We start from the raw sequence: 22,267 nt of genomic DNA on the forward strand, positions 1-22,267 counted from the left end.
ATATACCTCTTTCAAACTATTGGTTTTTATTCATAAGATGCACTTGAAAGGATTATTTTGTAATTTTTGTGTTGGTGTTTTCAGTTTTGTAATAAGTCTTTATGTTTTTAAAATAAGGCGTATTTAATTTTGTTATAGATCAAACATAATATGAATAATAACAAATAAAATGATTGCATATAAACATGACACCAGAGTATTCATTAAACCTAGAACTGGCGGTCATTTCATCCTGGAGTGTCGGGCTGTTTTAGAAGGGGTTTTTTAAACAAATTATTAAAAATATAAAATAAAAGGAGTAGGCAGTGGCAAGAGCGCGCGGTGCCCCGGTGAGGGGGTTGGGGAGATGCTTTATGCGCATGCGCGAGCGTTCGTAGCATCGCCGACGTCCGCCAAAGATCGCTCCAGCCGCATAGCGCAGCAGACGGTGGCCGACGCGACGAACGTTGCGCCACGTCGGTTATGTCAGTGTGACTTGTCCTATTTGACAACATGGTTAGCGATTATTTTAAAAATCCATCCGCAGATGGACGGACGCGACGCCACGGCAGTGTGACATGGCCTTTAGTATGTCAAAGCTCACGTATATTTCAAAGAGTAAGCAATTGTTGCTAATTTCAGCTACTGATGGCGAGAGAAAAGAAGAGACCTGGATTCTGTCCTATCTGAAATTTGCAGGCGCTACTACTAGTATGTTGCCGCGCCTTGTTTCGTAATTCCATTATTGTTTCACTGTTCCATTACTAGGATAAACAATTCGCAGGGTTGGCTGTGGGGCGAAGCGCCTGAAATTACCGCGCGGCAACACACAAGTACACAGCTGTGCGCCGGCACGGGCCAGGTCTTTTCTTTTCTCTCGCCACCAGTATTCATAGTCATCTGATCTGGATTCTGAAATCGGCTGCAAATCAACGAAAAAAGTAGGCTTGGCTACTTTGTGGGAGACGTAAGTCAGTGAGTGACACAGTGCTGGTTGGGTTGAGAGTAGGGCTGTTGTCATTGATTAGACTACAAAATATGTCAAAATACCCATGTGAATAGTCCATTGTACCTAATTTTTTGTTTATTTATAAATTAAATCATGACTTCAATAGAATGGCCATGGCAATACAATTTTCCTCCGTTCTTTACGTAAGCGTATTATTATTATTATTATTATTTTATTGTGAAGATTTGTTCTTTGGTTTGGCATCTAAGTTATAACCTTAATAATGAGATGAATAGCTAAGATTTACTTCATGCTTAGTTTAATAACAAATGGAAATAATTTGTATGTGATATAAGTATTTTTGAATTTTAAACTAAATGTGGAAAGATAAATTGCTTATCAATGTAGAAAAACAATTGAAAAGGTACTACTTAAAGAAATAGGCTAACAAAACTTCTTAAGCTGACAACTCCCACTTCAAATAAATAAATACACATTTAATCCAGATTTTGCTGCAGTATACCAAGCGGCCACCATGACAATCAAATCATATCAATACTAATGATTATCAATATACATGATAAATGAATCCTCGATATAACTACTGAAACAAAATTACATTATGGGTATTACAAAATATGGGTAGGGTACGATAAGCGGACCCGGTTTTTTTATATCAAAGAATGTAGTCTTCGATACCTAATATTCGCATCTCAAATCCTAGACTATCAATCGATATAAAAGTAGGTATCTATAGTCCTCAATAACAATCATATGTTTTAAACTAAAATATGAATTTAATATTTACAGTGATCAAACAAGTTATTATAACAAAAATTAGGAAAACTGAAAACGACCATATTTGCTCCTCTCACAGTTACAGTTGTTTCTTTCCCACAAATTTCACATAATGGGGTTTTCGGTACGAGTCCAACATGTTGAAGCCACAAAAATAATATATTTTATTTATGTCTTATCATCTTTCAAAGCAATGTCGTGTAGTTTTTCTAAAATTGACTGCCATTTTTAATAATAATTAAAATTACTTATGTAAAATTGAAATATTACCCTACGTGTATTATTTTAAAGTGTTTACAGCTGTTGGTATAGACTATTTAAGTTAATAATTCAAAATAATTAATCAGTATTGATTGATTATATCAATGGTTATGATTAAGTAATATCGTTTGCCAATTTCGATATAAAAAACCGCATCCGCTTATCGTACCCTATACCAAAATACAGTGTTCTTTGGCTGTTTTTATATCTTAAAAAGTAATAAAATTTAGTAATGAATAAAAAAGCTATCTAGGCTATGTATGTTTATATATATAAAAAAAAAAAAAAAACAATGTAACATTGTTACTTTTTACTATTTTGAAGGATAAATGTTTCGACACCTTGTGACAACTCGTACATCGTCATTGTACTTGTCATTACCCAAATTTTACCGCACGTAGGTGATTTTACGTTGAATTAATTTGGGGTAGGGTACGATAAGCGGACCCGGTTTTTTTATACCGAAGAATGTAATCATCGATACCTAATATTCACATCTCAAATCCTAGACTATCAATCGATATTAAAGTATCCATAGTCCGCAATAACAAACATATTATATTTTTAATAAAAATGTGAATTTAATATTAACGGTGATCAAACAAATTATTATAACCGAAATTAGGAAAACTGAAGACGACCATATTTGCTCCTCTCACAGTTAGATTTATTTCTTTCCCACAAATTTCACATATTGGGGTTTTCGGTACAAGTTCAACATGTTGAAGTCACGAATAACATGTCTTATAATCTTTCAAAGCAATGTCGTGTAGTTTACTAAAATTGACTGCTATTTTTAATGGTCGTCTTCAGTTGTTTTCCTAATTTTGGTTATAATAATTTGTTTAAATTCATATTTTTAAATTCATATTGTTAAATTCATATTGTAATTTAAAACATATAATTGTTATTGAGGACTATAGATACTTTATATCAATCTGAGAGTCTGCGATTTGAGATGCGAATACTAGGTATTGATGATTACATTCTTTGATATAAAAAACCGGGTCCGCTTATCGTACCCTACCCAATTTTTCATCCAATTGTTTTACTCAAGGTACTAGAAACCATTTGGGCAATTTTAGCCAGTTGATTTAATTTTATTAACCCATTGGCCTTGTATCACGGAACGGTTCCGTGACAGCTAGTCTGGGCTCAAAATTTATATCACGGAACCGCTCCGTGACAAGAAATCTAAATAATTTTAGATCCAAGTACAGCCCCATCTAAATAATTTTTTTTAAACTCCTTTTTCAACCAAATGTTAGTATAAATTAGACTAATATTGTTGTAACACATAAGAAAAACTGCAATACTACAGTTAATTGAAATTTAAATGAATAATAAGTTACTATAAGAATATTAGTGTACTACAAGAGAAAAAAATCAATATTCTTGGAATTTTCAGTATTTAAAAAAAAACATTTATCCTGACAAACTATGCATATACAGGGTGATTCATGAAGTTCTCCCCCCACTTCTATAGCACATTGTACTAGGTAGTAAAAATAATGAAAAAATGGGTACTTTGGGATTATACCGACCACACCAGTATGAAGAACACAAAAATAGAAATTTATAGAAACAAACATGATACAACGAAAAAAACAACTCTTCAATTACAAAATTACAAACTTACAAGCATTTCCAGGTATTGTGATCGGTATTGTTGTCGCTGTTATCTTATCATTCTCGAGAATCCTGATTACGGCAGGCCGCGCGGCATCACGTGATTTGCACGGTACATCATTGCCTTTCCATTACAATTCAATTTATATTTCTGATTAGCCCCTCTAGAATTTGATATTTTACTGATAGGTACTATCTCGAGGGATGTTTTTCTTTCGTCCTTCGGTGCTGCCCCCGCGCTGATGGCCGGAGGCACTCGCATTTTGGGTGGCGGAATGTGATCAAGAATAAAAACAAGTTTTGAGTGTTTTTTTAATAAAAAGTTTAGTTTGGTAAATGTTTGTTTTTGTTGAATTTTTGTGTTTGGAGAAATGTAGAGGTAAAACACGGAAGTACAACAAAGCGATGCACCAGCTGAACGGGCGGCGAGACTCTGCAATCACGTTATCTACTAGACGCTCGACTTTGACCTCTGTCTGAGGATGGGGAGGTGTTTGCGATAAGACAATTCCTGTTTTATATTGACGAAATATTGTTCTACGCTAATCTAGTAATCAGTAGAAACGAAATGTGAAATAACGATTCATGTCTGGGTGTGGTCGGTATAATCCCAAAGTACCAAAAAATGTTATATAAACATAGGTCCGAAAACGCTTCGTTAGCGAGTTACAGCTAGCGAAAGATTTCGCCTGAATTCCTGGGTAAAGAGTAAAATAAAGCCATACTGAACTTTTGGAAAGGTTAATTAAGTAAGAAATATCGTGGATTCTTATGTATTTTTACCTGATAAAGCTAATAAAATAGGTTTCAGAACTGTACCTGTAGTAGTTTTTGAGGGATTCAGGGTTAAATGCAAAAAATTGGGGCACGAAACAATGTTTTTTTAAGTTTGATGTACAATAACTTTGTTAAATTGGTAATAAATACATAAAATCAACAAACATTAATTGTAGAGAATTTAATTCTGAGAAAATTGATATAATCAAAGTCTAAAATAAAACAGAAATAAGTACCAAAAAATCGATTTTATTCAGTATAATACATTACTAGCTGTAAAGAAATACCGTACGGTATTTAGTTAAAATAAAACAAAAACAAAATGTTTGTTCCTTACTGATGAGATAAATTGAGAAAACAAGATTAACTGTTAAATAAATTTGTTTGTAAATAAAAATATCATGTTTTATTACGTTGTATTTTTTTTTTTTTTAAATAAAAATTTACATCAAATGTTCGAAAATAAATGAAGCAAACATTTTCCCATTATTGTTTACTAATCATCAAAATGCAGTTTTAATAAAATTAAATCAACTGGCTAAAATTGCCCAAATGGTTTCTAGTACCTTGAGTAAAACAATTGGATGAAAAATTGGGTAGGGTACGATAAGCGGACCCGGTTTTTATATCAAAGAATGTAATCATCAATACAATTTAAAAAATTCCAAAACTTTTTTAGTTTGTACAGCATTATTATTTTTAAATTACGACCGAATATATCACTATCTATTTATTATTAAAGCCCATTCCATGTTAATCCAAAAAGATATAAAATATAACCAAATAACTTGAAAAATAAATTTTTTATAAACATATAACAAAACTCTTACGTTTTTAGCATTTTTAATAGGATAACTAGAGTTGAGCTGATAGTAAAAATATGTATAAGCCAATGGGTTAACTGTTGTCAATTTGTGGCTAAGTGAGTGAATCCAGTCAACTACACATTTAAAAGTGTTTTTAAATGAAACTACTCTAAACTGCTCAATATGTTAATATTGTTCCAGTACTTGTTTTCATTGAATTGAAGAAATTGCTAGTATGGTGCAAACTTTAGGGCTTTGTATTTGAAATAAATAATGTAGATTTATGTCACAGAATATAAAAATCCATTATTTAAAATATTTTAATAATTATTGAGAGTAATCTTATCTATTAGGCCCATCAGCATATTATTTTACTGGGTAGTTAAGAAACATTAATTAATTTAATGTAGTGCAGTGTGAATGTTATGTAAATTGTTTTAAGTATTTATTCTTAACACTATTTTTTTGCAAGTTTGTATTAAATCCATAACTGCCTCTTAATATTATTATTTTGCATATGTATTCATTATGTACAGTAACTGATAGTAAACATAGAACCTAAACCTGTTTTCAACCAAATGTTTCATTAAACTGAAAAACCTAATTGAATATAAGAACAATGATTACAAATTTGGAAAATGCAATAGATTATCCCATCACTAGTTTGAGTTTTAAAATAGTTCTTAAAATGTGGTAAACCTCAAGGTCCTTTCATTACAGCCTTAACAGGTTAATTATGAATTCCATTATTCTAAAATATGCTCTAACAATTATTATGAAACATTTCTTTATATCTAATGTTAAAAATATTTGTTTTTGTTTGTGTTGTTCTGATACAAATGACAATAAAACAGCTATTTTCTTATACTCGTTTCTCTTCAAGTGGTAGGAAAAGATATATGAATACGCTGTAGACAAATTATTTGTAACTTCTCAATGACATTATCAATGATACATTGTTTCAATTTACCTATTAATTTAATTTTTCAATAGAAAATATTTTAGATAGGTATAGGATAATTTTACAGTAATTCTCTTGAGCTCAACTCTATATTTTCTGTTATTATGGTTGTTGTTGTTATGGATAATATTGTCTAGTCTTAATGAATGTGGTTTTGACTTTAGTATTCAACCCAACGAAGAAACTAGAAAGAGACAGTTGGAAGCGTGGAGGAATCTCGTCTTGGAATACCACCGCTCTACGAGACAGTACGTGCTAGACGTTAGAGAAGCTGAAAAGTCTCCATTGTTTAACAACGCATCCATTAATCGTATCTTTTGTTTACTCATTATATATTACATTGAGTTCCTAATATTAAGAAGTTGGCTTTACATCTAGATAATTGGTTATGGAGGATAAATTTGTTATTCATCCAAACCATTACATTCTCTTAGAATTAAGTTGATATTCTCAGAATTAAAAACTCTGTATTTTTAAAGAGAATTAATGACCTGTTTCATAAACTTATACCAGTCAATTTTTTAAAGTTTATGTTAATACCATGATGAATAAAATATTAAGCATGTATAATAATTTGTTTGTTTTGAAAATTAATATAACATTCAAGAATTTTGTTGGCATCATAAAAATTAACTAATTAAAATCTATTTCTATTTAATTGGTAGTTTTTATTAGTAAAATTGAAAATAAGTTAGCACATTTTTGAAATATGTAAAGTAATTTTTTTAAGTTATTCAAAAGCAAAATTAATGTTTCCCAATAATTGTTAGGTAAATTAAATCTCTTAAGTCTATGAGTTAATCATGATTGTGTCATCAGCAAAAGAACTGAAGTGTAGAAAAGTCTAGCAAGTAGATAAGCATGAATCAAGAAAATTTAAGTGCATGTGATAACTATTAATTTAATTATAAGATTAGCGTAGAGTCTCAAACAGGCCTTTGAGGTTCACCTAGTTGTAATTATGGGGAGAATACAAACATGCAGACAGAGTATACAATGCAGCAGTCCAAGAAGAAGTCACGAAGATCAGCAATTCAGCCGAAAGCACTGATCATTTAACCTAATGAGAAGTTAGAGTACGCAGATATTTTGATCCGAGTCAAAAATGGCGCACCTACTGACCATGTCCACACCACAGATGACAAGATCCGCAAGACAGCCTTGAGAGACCTGCTTATTGTCCTTACTTAACAAAATGCCGTAGAGGCAAAGAACTCTGTAAAGCAAAATTGTCAGCAAAGATTTTGAGATGAGATCTGGACGACACTACAATAAAGCCAGATGTTCTTGGAACCTTGAAAAAGTGGCCGGAGATGAATGCAAAATCACGGATAACGCAATAAAAACTCTGCGTAAGGCCTATAGAGACACCAATCTTGCTATAAACTAGCCGTCCCAGTAGCAAAGAACGTGCCTGGTGAACACTGCAAGATCAGGATTGGCTGGGCCAATTGCTGTGTAAGAACAGTAGAGAGATCTATTAGGTGTTCTAAGTGATAAGGCTTTGGTCATCTTTCAGTCCTGTGTAAAGGTAGAGTGAAGCGATCCACGCACTGCATTAAATGTGGAGAAGAATACCATAAAGCAGAAAAGTGTGAATGAGCGGCCAATGTGTACTGTGTGTCGAAACAGGCAGCACGGATATCTTAGTGCATATTACTGGCAAGCAATTGCCTAGATTACAACATTGGATTCGATTAATCTAGTAGTTAACACAGCCAGATACTCAACTTGAAATATGACACGAAGACCATTCCAAAGGAGCATAACCTCAAGGCTCTGTTTTTCCCTTCTGTGAAACATCATGTACGATGGGTTCCTTAAAGTACCACTACTATGAAAGGCCAAGTTCTTGGCGTATACAGATGACAGAGTCATAGTGATTGTTGCTAAGATTCTCAAAAAGATTAATTACGCCTTTAATGTTACATATGAGAGAATCGGCCGGTGGATGAGCCTTGTGCTCTGTCAACTTATAACTGGCAGTACAAGAGTACAAGACAGAAGCAATAATCATTACTAGCAGAAAGAGGGTGGAAACCATCTTATTTAGTGTTGGGAGAGGATGAAATCATTTCACAACCCTTTCTTCATTACTTGGGAATGATGATCTATAATCACCTTAACTTGAAGGAACAAGTGGAGCATCTTCCTGGCAAGACTTTAGTGGTAGATGCAACGCTGTTATGAATTATGGCTAATGTAGGGGGTCCAAAAGAAAAGAGAAGAGCACTAATGACATCATTCATAATATCAGTGCTGACATACGGGATTGCTGATACCTCCCAAAACTAAGAGTCACATAGACGAATTGCACCAATATATCGACGGAGTGCCTTACGAGTTACCAGTGCCTTCTGCGCGGTTTCTGATGATGCAGTGTCTGTCATTGCCGGAATGTTGACTATAGAAGTGCTTGCCAAAGAACGACAAACGCTCTACTGGAGAAAAAAATTACTATAAGAGCCCTATATTGAGCCCAGAAGAAATCTGGATGGAAGAACGGAGAAACAGCATTCAAAAATGACAAGTGCCTTGAGATGCCACAACAAAGGGCAGGTGGACTTCATACCACAAGTGGATGATTGGTTTAACTGGAATCATGGCGAGGTCAATTATTTCCTTACACAGGTATTCTTGGGACATGGGTGCTTTCAAGTATACCTGTAACGATTTCAACATGAAGGTTCTCTGGAATATCCAACTTGCCTTGGATTTGTTGAAGATATGTAACACCTGTTCGTTGGTTGCCCCTGATATAATAAACAATGGAATATCGTGGGAACTGCCCGTGATCAAAAAATTCGACCGGAGACTCTAGTGTGAATAATGCTCTCATTGACGGCAGCGTGGGATGCAACAAGCTTTTTCTTGACGAAGATCCTGCAAGATCTTTGTTGAATAGAGAGACAGTGAGTGAAAGATTAAAGTAATTAGAAGGAAGGAAGCAGATACTTTGAGTACATGGCGGAAGAGCTCAACAGCTAAAGCCTCCCCCTGTGAAGTGATATCTAATGGCGGTTCAGCGGGAGATTCAGAGGCCAGAGAAGGAAGAAGGATTTTTAGTTGGTATAGTATTATCCGAATCCGACATATCCTGGTGAAAAAAATAACAGGATCAATAAAAAACAGACGCGAAGGGTATATTGAGATCTCTAGCCACAGATTGTATTAAGCAAGCACACATCAGCCTTTACCTCCTTCATATCAGTTTTTGAATCATGGATAACTGCGATTGAACTCTGTCATTTTTCATGCGCTTCTCTAAAACGACCTAAAACATTGATGATTTAGTGATACCAACGTATGATTCTACAAAATTTCTCAAACTGATTATTGACAAAAATTTTAATTGGAATGATCATATAACATAATGTATTATAATTATTTTAAAGCTTTTGAAATATTTTATTATGAATAATAAAATGTAAAATTTTTCCACCTCCAAACTTTGGTGTCCTGTGGGTGGGCACGAATAGCATGGACCTAAATACGGGCCTGGCAGTACCAGTGGTGTATCATGTGCATGATGGTGCTGGGCCTTAAATTGTTAATTCAATATCTGGTAGATGCTTAATGATTTAATTCTGCCATAACAGAACCCCTCCTCCCTAATCTCACCAGGCACATTAACTAGTTACAAACGTAGTGCTGTATAATATTTGTGAAATTTATACAGACAGCACAAAGTCGTGTGTTTCTGTTCAGTAAATCATATTTCAATAATTTTACTATTATCATTATTTTGTGAAAATGTATTGAGATTAATTTTCTAGCAATAATCACAATATGAAAACTCAAGTTAAATTTGATAGTAGTATATAAGGAAACCAAACCAAAAATAAATCTTTCAGTCAAGAAACAGGAATGCAGGACTAATTACAAATAGAGTATTAGAAGGTTACAGCTTTCAAATATGTCAAAGTAACAATTGTTCAGCATTAGATTTTAGAAACTGTTATGGTATTTTTCCTTAACTAAGGTCCAGGTAAATTGTCCTCCGAAGGTATTCTAGCAGTTCTTGAAACTCTTCAAAGAAGTCGAAACGCCGAACCTATCAACAAGGAAAAGACAAGGTAAACTTTAAGTTTTATCATGGTATTGAATATTATAAATACTAATAGTTCAAATTCTTTTCAGAATGTGGTTTCTTTTTCAACAAAACAATTTTTTACCATTTTGGTGCTTGGACTATGGTGAACCAATGAGAAAACCAGTCTGATGACTGATATCCTTGGAACTTTGGTGCTTATAGAAAATTTTCCAATACCACACACACTACTTTAACCACCTTGCTAAAATAGAAATTACGATAGAACAATCTGGAAGCTTCAACCAAGCTTCTGACCAAGGTTGGTTCTGAGATGCAGCCAGGGGCCGACATGTTTACATTATTGGATATTACCTGCGATCAAGAGAACCTCTTACTTTTCTTCAATCACTGCCTTCAAAATTTTAATTCAAAATTGGTATTAATTAGTAATAGATCTTGTTTTTAATCAGATTACTGTCCAAATGTAATAATTTAATTTTATAATATCTGGATGTAATTGGCTGGTCTCTTGTCCCCTTCATCATTACAGCCTCTTCTGGTGCTGTCTCATGCTATAGAGTTTTCAAGAACGTTAATTAGTTACAGCAATCAATGGATGCAAGCATCTACTCATATTCACACCTTTTGTTTTATAACCATCAGTAACTTTATGACGGTCAGCTCGGAATTTAAAAATTCCCGCCACAGCAAACTAGTGTTCTTGACGAATAGAGTGTAGTAGGTCAGCGGTCCAATTACCTAAACAGCTGATGAGCTTCCCTATCTCCATGCTGTTTCTGCAGAGTTTGACGTGGACAAGTTGAGTGAATTCCAGTGCCAATAGATGAACCCGGTGGTCTTCTAAACTTAGTACCGTTGTTAAATATATATAAAAGACTATATTTTCTCGCTACTGGTACCAATTAATTATGAATTAAATTGTCTTTTACTTAGGGTAAATTGGGGTCTGGGGGTTGGGCAGGCGGCTATATAGAGTATTTGTAACTAATCGGTGATGGGAGGTGAATACCATACCTTATTACAACTGATAATTATGGTATGGACTCTCCCCCACAAAAGCTACTTGCTAGCTATACCTTCAATGTCACAACTTTTAGACTGGGTGGTGAGAGCCAATTTGCAGTGTTTAAAAACACAACATAGTTCTTTGTGAAATTGGAAGAGGAATTTTTCCTAATTGAGTTTCAATCGCAATAGTTTTAATGAGAATTTAGGTGGAAGATTTGCGAAAGGATTAAAAATTACCAATGATACATTTTATACAGGTAATTTTATTTGCTTAGACACACTTCAAATCAACCATCAAACTTTTAATTTTAGTTATATCTGCAAACTAGATAAAGAAACTAAAAAATAGTAAGTTTAGGCTATTTTCAGTCTCGTCATAACTATTATGAACGTGGATAATTGTGATCCTTCACAATATCTGTTGACTTCACATCTTATACCTCCTCTTTACCATGTAATAATATTAAATTAATTATTAAATACATTGTTTGATAAGAACCTGTCTATCTCTCTATTTGTTCAATTTAGAATTTACAGTAGAAAAAGTGAAATGATAGTTTTTTAAATAGATTAAATAAAGTTGATAAATTTTAAAATTCTTTTAACTTTTTAAATGTTAGATAATGTATCAGAATATATTACGCACAAAAGAATTGGACTAACCAACTCATTCTAAACTCAAGACAACCATATAGCCTCAACATTACATATATTTTTATTACACTACTAGCTATTACCCATGGTTTCACACACAATTTCCAAATCAAAGTTCGATTTACCTGTGATGTGATATGGTGGAGTCCTATAAATTTTTCCATGCATAAGAAGGCATCCATCAGGTCTATTATTTAATTGTTCATGGTTAAGAGTGTCAGAGTTTAACCTAACTCATATCATGTTTTGCATGTGTAAGAGAAACATGAAATAGCATTTCTGTTTCAAATTAATTTTATTACCAACGTCCTAGCTGAGTTTTCCTTGTTACTCCAATCAAGAAAATACAAATACACAGGTCTCGTAAACCTACTACGGTCAAATACTACTTCTGGCTCTTGTAATTTACTTTAGTCTGGGAAAGAATGAATCATTGTGGCATGTTAATATTCATTTCTCTGTTTTTCCTTAGGCCACTGAAATACCATATCACAATTTCAAGGATGCCTACCATTTTGGAATACCTTATATGAAAACATTCACAGCTTTGCTTATTAACCCTTTGACTAGTAATTCGGGAGCACCCTACGTGCCTCCTGCAGTAATCCCGATAGCCGTGCAGGAAATTCTATGACGCTAAAAAGTTTTCATAATAATGTTTTGTGATGAATAATCTCTCGCTTGAATACGAATGCGTTCTAGCAGAATAAATAAGAAATAGTTTCAAGTAGTTTTTGTCATTCCCACTAGATCGCAGTTGCTCTTTTATTTATTTCTTTCAGACCCAATTGACGGTATTCAGGCCATATGACAGTATTCAATCAGTTGTTCCAAGTAATGCTGATTCTATTTCTGTTTGTGTAGTGAACACAGGTTGTAACTTCGCTTTTTCGTTACTGGTTGCCTTGATTGTAAACGTTTTGTTGTTTACCCTGAGTAAATAAATGTTGCTTTGTAATTACTGATTATGTAAAATGGTGCAAGAAAGACGTACACACAAATTTTTGGCTAAGCTGCTCCCCTGAGACTTACTACTCTGTATTTTTCCCCCACCATTACTCCTGCAGAAGGACAAGCCTAAGAGAGCATGCCAAGTGCGCAGATAGACTAGTGTCGGCTAGCAGTGGTGCCGTGCTTGGACACGATGTGCTGGGATTGTGACGTTCCGCTTTGTGTGTCCAACTGTTTTCACGCCTTTCACACCATCAAAGATTTCTGATGCGACTTGTGTACTGTTACTAACTTATAACCAAACCTGTATCTTAGTATGTTTATGAGAAAATACTGAATATTTTATTTTATTCTCATATTTTGTAAATATGCACCGAAGAAGTGTTAAGAATGCTGTACTTCTCTTTGGTCAATAGTAGGCTTGACTATGGAATATTTTGTTGGGGTGGAGCCTATGAAACAAATCTAAAGCCACTTCTAACTCAACAAAAGAAATTCATAAGGTTGATTAAACAAAAACGAGGAATGGAGAAATCTTTTCCTCTTTTTGTTGATTTAAATATTCTTCCCCTTAAATATATGTTTGTTTATAAAGTTTTAAAAATATTTTATGTCATAAGTGGCAATTTACCAGAATTAAAAAATAGTTACAAAAACAAATTAAGAAAGCAAGAACCAATACCAGTTCCAAAGCCTAACTTAGCATTTTTTCAAATAGTTATTGTTTTTTGGGACCTAAAATGTTTAGTAAAATTTCTTCAATTATTAGTTGTGAGAATATAAAGTTATTTTCAAAAACATTAAAGAAGTGGTTATTGGGTTTTGATCAATTAGATTTTCTTCTCTGCATAGATTCCTAGTTAATTAAAGAAGGTAACAGTAAATTTTAGTTTGAATTTATTTAAGTGGATTTTCATTTGCTTAATAACTGCAGCAGCACACTTTTAATCAATTTTTTTTAGGAGCTTATAAAAATATCAAAGTTTTGTTGAAATTTTCTTTGAGCTGAAAAAGATTTTTGTTATAAAAGGAACCTCTCCACAGGAACTTGCCTCTAGAGGCCCTAGTTGTTTTTGAAAATATTTCTTTTAATATACGAGTGTTTTTTAAATTTTATTTACAAGAATGTTAAATTTTTATTTAAGTTTGCTCATTAGATTTGTACATTGTGTATATCATTGTATACAGGGTGTACATAAAGTCCTGCACGGGTATAATATTTTCTGAACGATAACAGATAAAGAAACAAGATTTGGTACATCAATACTACACCTAAAAATCTACTTTTTGAAGGAACTATCAGTTTTTCTGTAATATCATGGGGACGTCCCGCAAGGAGTCAGAAGGAAATCTTAAATAGGAGCATAGGTCAATATGGACATCATTTTAAAGGGCTTATCTAGCAGAGTTTAATGCCGCAAACCGCACTCAAAAAGATTGATCCAGTACAAAATGGCGGCTGTTCAAAGATTTTACTTGGTTACATTTTATTAGTAGCCATAACCCCAGTAAAGCAAAACTGCAACCAAACGAATACTGCAGCTAACTACTACATTATGCTTGTCAGTTGTACAGAAGTGAATTATGACATTAGTTATCCTCAAGGGTTACAAATTTGGTCCTAATATATTGATAACGGGGAAAACCTGATAACAGTAACAATTAGAAATCTCAGCGAACTATGACGATCGGAAACACTTCCTGTTTTCATAAAGTGTTGAACAGTTCTCCCTACAGTTGTTCTAGAAATTGGCTGCCTCTCGTGAAAGTAGTCATTAAATAAATGGCATGCTTCCTCATGTGATCGTCTGTTATTTCCCCAACCATCATAAGAAGTGTTATACGTTCACGTTCGTCAAGCGACATAGTGTAGTTGAAGAACTACAAGCAATACGACAAACTCTTTTGTACTAAAGCGCACTGATAAAATGGATGGACAGCACTACTAAAACAAGAAAACTAGAATAGCCTACTATGAATAGACTGGCTAATAGGAAAGTCCTAACTGCGACCCAAAGATAAGAGATTTCTAATTGTTACTGTTATCAGGTTTTCCCCGTTATCAATATATTAGGACCAAATCTGTAACCCTTGAGGATAACTAATGTCATAATTCACTTCTGTACAACTGACAAGCATAATGTAGTAGTTAGCTGCAGTATTCGTTTGGTTGCAGTTTTGCTTTACTGGGGTTATGGCTACTAATAAAATGTAACCAAGTAAAATCTTTGAACAGCCGCCATTTTGTACTGGATCAATCTTTTTGAGTGCGGTTTGCGGCATTAAACTCTGCTAGATAAGCCCTTTAAAATGATGTCCATATTGACCTATGCTCCTATTTAAGATTTCCTTCTGACTCCTTGCGGGACGTCCCCATGATATTACAGAAAACTGATAGTTCCTTCGAAAAGTAGATTTTTAGGTGTAGTATTGATGTACCAAATCTTGTTTCTTTATCTGTTATCGTTCAGAAAATATTATACCCGTGCAGGACTTTATGTACACCCTGTATAATGTGTTACTGTAATATTTTCGAAAATAAATCATATTCTATTCTATATAATAACTTTTGTGCATAATTAGATTAATTTCCGTATAAATACCAAAAACACTTCAATAACGTTTAATTGAGTGTTTTTCATAACATATCTACTGCAGTAAACTCAAATCACCTAAAAAAAAAACAAAATCTAAAATTAAAAAAAGCTACTTTTTAGAGCACTTTTACTGAGAAAAACTACCAGTCAAAGGGTTAAGGTTGGTCTTATAACACTGTTTAAATAGTATTTACAATTCATTAGATGATTCAAGCTTATCACTGGTACAATCTGGAGTAAAATATAAATATTACCTTTTAATTGCCATCTGAATTATACTACTGATCAAGCACTGTATACTTAATATTTAAAAATGTAAGTGTAAACAGATGCTTCAACCAATTTATCGAACTTCGGCTGAAAGTGTCAACAGCTGTTTAGTGTCAGTTAAATTTGAAATATAAAACATAAATACTTAAATTTTTTCAAAATTCCAAAATATTCTAGCTAACTTTTCTAATCTTTCTTTTTGCATAAATCTTCGTCGGATTTCTATGAATATTTTCAAAGAGAATTAGCCAAATTGGTGCAGCCGTTCTCAAAATTAATGCTTAGCAATTCATTTTGCGATTTATTTTTATTCATAAGATGTTCAGCAGCTGCTACAACTCAAATCTAAATTGTTTATTATTATTCTTTTATTATTTATATTTTTTGAAACTGTTTTTACATTATTACTTGAAAAGAGTGTTAATATCAACATTTTAATCCAATAAATGTTTTAAAGGCATAAACAGTGTATGTATTTTTACACACACACACGTGCACACGTGTGCGCGCTGCGCGCGTGTGTGTGTGTGTAATATATTGTATACATAACAAATCATTCTCCAAAGCTCTTGTGTCATGACCAGTTACAGCAAAGTTGTGTTTGCCTCTTGTGCCATAGTGATGGTATGAACCATTTATAACAAACTAATCTTATTGTTTCTCTAAACGATGTTCATTGAACATCAATAATTTTATGTTACGCCACATATAATTTTCCAAAATATAAACATTTAAAATCATATGATTAATCTTTAACACTTTGTGAAATCTTTTTGAAACAGTTTTTGTATCTTGTGATCACTGTTTCCAAAATTTCATTGTACCTGTTACATCACATTATAGCTTTTAGCTGCACTTTACAGGTGGTATGTGTACTGGAACACGCTGGCAGAATGGGGTGCACTGGTGTACGGTTGGGCACAAGACAGCGGTCTCACCAACTCTGTCTGTACATTCTATGAGATTATCAACACGCCTGACCAAGGTTTGTTTAACTACTGTAGTTCAGACTTTTATTTGCTCATAACTTTTTAAGGTGTTATATTACATTGAAATGGTACATTATTATGTAAATGAAAATTAATAAGTTACAATGTTCTTGAAACATTTAATTCTTAACATAACCTATTTAAAATTAATTAAAACCAAAATTATTGCCTTTAAACCTACCATATGAGGATTTTCATTAATACAACTACTGCCAGGCTACAACTACTAATCGGTTTTGCAAGGCAATAGCTTAGTTAGCTGGTCGCAGTGGATGCAGCTTGTGAACTGTTGTCATCAAGTTGCATCATTACCAAAAGTTGTGTCATCGTAGTGGCTACCTGGCCGCTATTGTATACTACCGTCATTCAGCTAGCTTGCTCTAGGATAATTAGCATCAATGAATCACCCAAAATAATCCAAGTGGACAAAACGAGCGAAAAAAATTGTTATCTCTGAAGAGCATGTTTTTTTAAGTGCTCAGAAAAAGTATTTTTTATTTGAAAAATTATATAAGCAAAATCCAGGAATACGCATCAAATATAATTGTACTGTCAGTGAAAACATGACTGATTTTTTAGTTTGTAAATCCACATAAAAAAGTGAGAGATAGGAAAATGATGAAATGAAAATGGCACACAGGATTCCAAAAACTTTTTTACATTATAAAATGTAGTTGCACTAGGGAATGCATAGGCGAGACAAAAAGACCAAAACGTAAGGATAAAATAACACAAAGAAAACACAAGAAAGTGTCTAACAGAAAACTTACAAATTGCACACAATTGTTGATCTGAAGACCATCATATGAATTGGGATGAAGCCAAAATAATACATTGGTAACCTCATTTCTTTAAAAGGAAATTAATAGATGCAATATACATTAAATTGACAGACCAACCAATCAGTCGAGATTAAGTCGCTTTGGATGCCAATTCTGAAAAATAAACTAAAAAGAAAACCTTCAAACAGATTAAAAAATTGTAATAAACTAATGCAGAGTCACAGTATGGTTTTAAGAAGTTCATCTAGCATGAACCAACAACAAAAAAGGCCCACTTCTGTTCCCTCCCTTTTTTATTTTCTGCATCTGTTTCTGCCGTGATGATTGTCATTTTTTGCTATTGGCCTCTGACCAGTTGTAGATGGTTTGTCAGCGAATGCAGACCTATTGTGGCCTATATTCTGTAGTTCAGTTTTAATAATTAGTATTGTGTTTAGATTATTATTAAGTGCATGTTTTAGAGTTAGTGGAGTTGACACACAACATGGTGGTTGTGATTCCTGACTTACGCGTGTCACAACGCTTTGGTATGATTGGTTTATTTTAACCTAGTTTGTTATTATGTGTTAGGTTAGTTATTCACCTTAAGAAGAGATCAGATTGCAGATCTCAATACTTAGTGTTATTGATTTTTGTATTACTAAACATTGGCAAATGTCCGGAAAAACCCTGTTTCCTTCACAATTCTTCCATCGTCAAAAACAAACTTCAAACAAAGAAGGAAAATGATGAGCCTGCAAAAATCATCGTGGTCTAAAGGGAGGCTTGGCATATTACCTAACGTGTTAAATTATATGTTTAAAGTGATCTGTGTTATGGATGGCCTTCATCAATGTGTGCAGTTAGTGCTCATAGTGGATAATAGTGTAACAGTGCATGAGTTGTGGGAAGATACATAAATCATTGTTCCTGAAATTCTGTTTGAAGATTAAAGTTTGAAATGAGCGGTTGTGAGTTTTGCCCCAATATTACTCACTGAAGATCAAAATGAGTGGTGTTTTGAAGTTGTGCAAGACTTAAATAAAAACCATGACCACTGGTCCCGACTTCTAGCTATTCCCGAAGTTCGAATCCCTGATGTAAGGAACTAGATTTCAAACACAGTTTAAGAGGTCAAACAGTATGTGATGGCAGAGCTAATAGCGATCCCAAAGGTGGACTTTGCAACTTTTTACTTGAAGAGGGAGAATCGTTTCAACAAGTGCATCTTATCCAATTGAGAGTAATTTGAAGAACACTAAAGATTGGTTGTCATTGGTGAGCTAGTTTTTCAGTAATATAATAATATTGGATACTATCCGCTATCATTCAAGAATTAACAGAGAACCAGATGAAATTTTGATCTCCCTATATAAAACCACTGCTATTTCGAAATAGAGCACTGCCTTAAGAAGATCTCTATTGCTAAATATCCAGGATTTCTTTAGTTTATTATTTAGAGGACTTAACTTTTGTCATAATAATTAATCAATGTAGTTCATCTTTTTTTTAACCCTTTTAGTGCCAACGTCCGAATTTTCGGACGTTGGATTATTGTGCGTAGTTTGCCAGCGTCCGTATTTTCGGACGTTGGCAGTTTAGGCAAAGATTGCCAGCGTCCGTATTTTCGGACGTTTTGTAAAAAAAAAAATAAAAATTACTTTAATTAGTCAAAATAAATATACTTGTAATGTTTTAGAATCGCAATACAACGATCTTTCTGATAATTACATTACCCAGTTTATAAGTCATACTAGGTAGCCATATTTTGATTTTAAAGTTGGCTATTCTATGCATTTCGTTTCCCAGCTGTCAAAACTTTTTGAAACAATTGGAAAAAAAAAGGAAAAAAACTGTTGTGTATGTAGCGTAGCAAGCACTAAATCAGGAGGAAAACTTAAAAAATCATCCTATATGTGTGTTAAATGTAAGAGAGGAGTGCACACCAAGTGTTACCCTCTACACTTCTGCTGAACGTTCTCTTAAAATTTTCTATTTTGTACATTTTTATGTAAATAGTTATTTGTTACTTTAAGTGATCCCTAGAGAACAATTTTTATTTATTTCAAGAGAGTTACTAGCCTATTGATCTGTGAAATATTTTGACTCTTGTGTTAAGACCTTCAAGAAAACAAAAAGACATTTAACAGATTAGGCAAAACGGAGTGTTTTTCCAGGTTAGCACACTTTTGGATATTCTTTTTGTACTTTCACAATTTTTATTGGAAATATAATTGCTTTTTTATTTATGTTTAATTTTCAGTTTATGAATGTACTTAGTCTTGTGAAGATTTCTGTGTAGTATTAGTCTTTAAACTCTCCTTCCACCAAAAGAAATAGTGTATTTTTCATTGTGACAATAGAGAAAGTATATGAATTTATTTTAAGATTGAATGATAGGACAGCTTTTGGATAGTAATATACTTGACATTAGAAGCAAGCAATGTTTAATTCTCAAGTGGGTGTGTTTACAATTGTCTCAAGTTACCTGACGTAAAACTTGTTTAAATAATAAAAAATTGTCTTCACATTTTGGAGGTTTTTATTTTTATTACTTTTCTGGATAATGAATCACAATTTAAATATGACACATTTAACAGAATTAAAACTATTTAAACATTTCAAAGAAGGAAAACAGTGAGTGAGAAATGCTTAGTGTTGCTTTCACTTTAAAGATACAATTACAAAACAAACCCTCACAATAAATACCTCTAAAAAAGATGTGAAAATTAATTTTTAAATTCTTAATGGAGATTTGTATTTGAGATTGTATTTATAAGTAATATAAACATTATTTTCAACCATACTTTGCCTCTATCTAATGTTTATTCCTTTCTCAACATTTCTATCATAAGGGAGTCCCCATTTGAAAATTATGAGTTGAGGGGTGTCACCCCTACAGGGAACATCCCCTCAAAGCCGCGTGTGTATGAAACCATTTATAATGAAATTTAAAAAAATGTTGTTATTATTGAATTAACTTGAAAGTGTTTTATTTATTTCAAAAAAATAAAGAAATGAATCTTACAATTAATTCATTATGCAAATCAAAATAAGGTTTTATTTTGCTCATGGCTTTGTTTATCTACATATTATTAACACCAACCAAATCATACAATGTAGCTGTAAACCTTATTTAATGTTTACTTGAAAAATATGTGTGGTAAGAATAAAACTCACTGCACTCTCGTAAGAACTTATGCATGCCTTCCAGAGTGACAGAATATTCAGGATGAGGGATTGGGACCATTTCCTGCCAATATACACTGGTGTAGCCACCACGAAGAGTAGTGGACACTATCTCAGCCATCCTACCTTTAGAAGATGGGAGACTTTCTTTGATTAAGCCTATTTCATTCAAAGTGTTGGGGAGGGGGGATTACTAAATGTTTAGAACTATTTAGGGTACTCCCTTAACCCAATATTTATTAAAGGAGTCCCAACTAACTACCATTCTTTAAAGTAAACTTGTCCTATCCCTCAATATTTTTATCTCAATATCTTTAAATTTGTGGTTAGGGATGTGTCTGCATATCTGTTGGGGTACCCAGACACATTAACAAATTGGTTTTTACATACACGATGTAGATTCTACTGGCAGGTATAAACCAGCCAAAAGTGAATCGTCCTGGGAAGCTGAGAACATTGGAGCTGACACCTAGCAGTCCTGACCCTGTCCTCTTGTGACTATTACCCAATGCTTCATGTAAAGTGCTGAGTACCTAGTCTGTTCTTGAGAATGATGACATTGTCTTGAAATGCAGTTAAAGACCCAATAAACCAGCCAAAAGTGAATCGTCCTGGGGAAGCTGAGAACATTGGAGCTGACACCTAACAGTCCTGACTCTGTCCTCTTGTGACTATTACCCATTGCTTCATGTAAAGTCCTGATTACCTAGTCTGTTCTTGAGAATGATGACATTGTCTTAAATGCAGTTAAAGACCCAATGAATGGATCTTTATGAAGAAAGTTTTCAAATTATGTTTCCTAAGTAGATGAAATAAGTTTTGCATTTGCATTTTACTAAACATAAAATGATTTCCACACAACTCTGTTATTTATATTTACAAAATAATTCATAAGTTTCAAATGTGTTTTTTACTTAAAATTATTGTATAGACTAATTCGGTTCAAAATTATGTCTTGCTGAAGTCTTAAGTTATTTTACAGAATTTACTGGAATGGAGATGGGTGTGCTGGTCAAGGCACTGAAGACGCTGGAGGGAGAAAACAAAGCTGAACTCATCATGTTTGATGGTAACAACGGTGTCAAGTTTTTCTGAATCGCTCTGAATTGTATTTTATGAGCTTCAGCCATCACACACATTGTGTGTGACTAAGGATGAAACAGCATTTCATTATATTTTGAAATTACTAGTCATTCCAGTTAATGTTGATGGATGAGGTAAAATGCTATAGCATAATCGTTAATGGACAGTAAAGTGCCTTATATCAGGTGCTAAACTGAGTTGTAATGCAATTTTTAATTTTAGTGCATTTAAATTAGTTCTGGATTAATGTATGTCATAATTTATTTGTTGTTAATAAAACAATCTATTGATAGGTGCGTTTATAATTTTTTTACATGGCAAACAATATGAATTTGGTGTATTAGTTCAGTCTAATAATATTTTTATCTTACTGAAACTATAATTTGTGGATATCTAATTGAAAAATAAAATGTTATCATTGTAGGTTGAATTGATATTTTATTATTTCCCCAATTGTGGTGCTTTTCTGCCAAAAAAAACTTAGCTCTAAAAATAAGTAGGATGAAAAATTGTTTACACAATTACAATTTTTAAATATTTACGCCTTATTG

The 22,267-nt window shown here is 33.2% G+C and overlaps 1 protein-coding gene across 1 annotated transcript; it reads left to right on the plus strand.

Moving 5' to 3' along the window:
* Positions 1 to 918: 918 nt before the first annotated feature.
* LOC124371127 (vacuolar protein-sorting-associated protein 25) lies at positions 919 to 22,146 on the plus strand. The gene is made up of 5 exons (XM_046829443.1): positions 919 to 1,131; positions 6,325 to 6,470; positions 10,149 to 10,236; positions 16,558 to 16,679; positions 21,616 to 22,146. Exons 1-5 carry the CDS (start codon positions 1,082 to 1,084, stop codon positions 21,726 to 21,728), a joined length of 519 nt encoding a protein of 172 aa, XP_046685399.1. The 5' UTR covers positions 919 to 1,081; the 3' UTR covers positions 21,729 to 22,146.
* Positions 22,147 to 22,267: the final 121 nt, after the last annotated feature.

Source organism: Homalodisca vitripennis, chromosome 1 (genome assembly GCF_021130785.1).
Source record: "Homalodisca vitripennis isolate AUS2020 chromosome 1, UT_GWSS_2.1, whole genome shotgun sequence".
In the NCBI taxonomy this organism is placed as follows: domain Eukaryota; kingdom Metazoa; phylum Arthropoda; class Insecta; order Hemiptera; family Cicadellidae; genus Homalodisca; species Homalodisca vitripennis.

Excerpts from the sequence above, each read along its gene's own strand:
- LOC124371127 (XM_046829443.1), top strand. The coding sequence starts at position 1,082 with ATGACTTCAATAGAATGGCCATGGCAATACAATTTTCCTCCGTTCTTT. Across the intron at positions 1,132-6,324 it reads AATTTTCCTCCGTTCTTTAC|TATTCAACCCAACGAAGAAA; the intron begins GTAAGCGTATTA and ends TTTTGACTTTAG. Across the intron at positions 6,471-10,148 it reads TAACAACGCATCCATTAATC|GTAAATTGTCCTCCGAAGGT; the intron begins GTATCTTTTGTT and ends ACTAAGGTCCAG.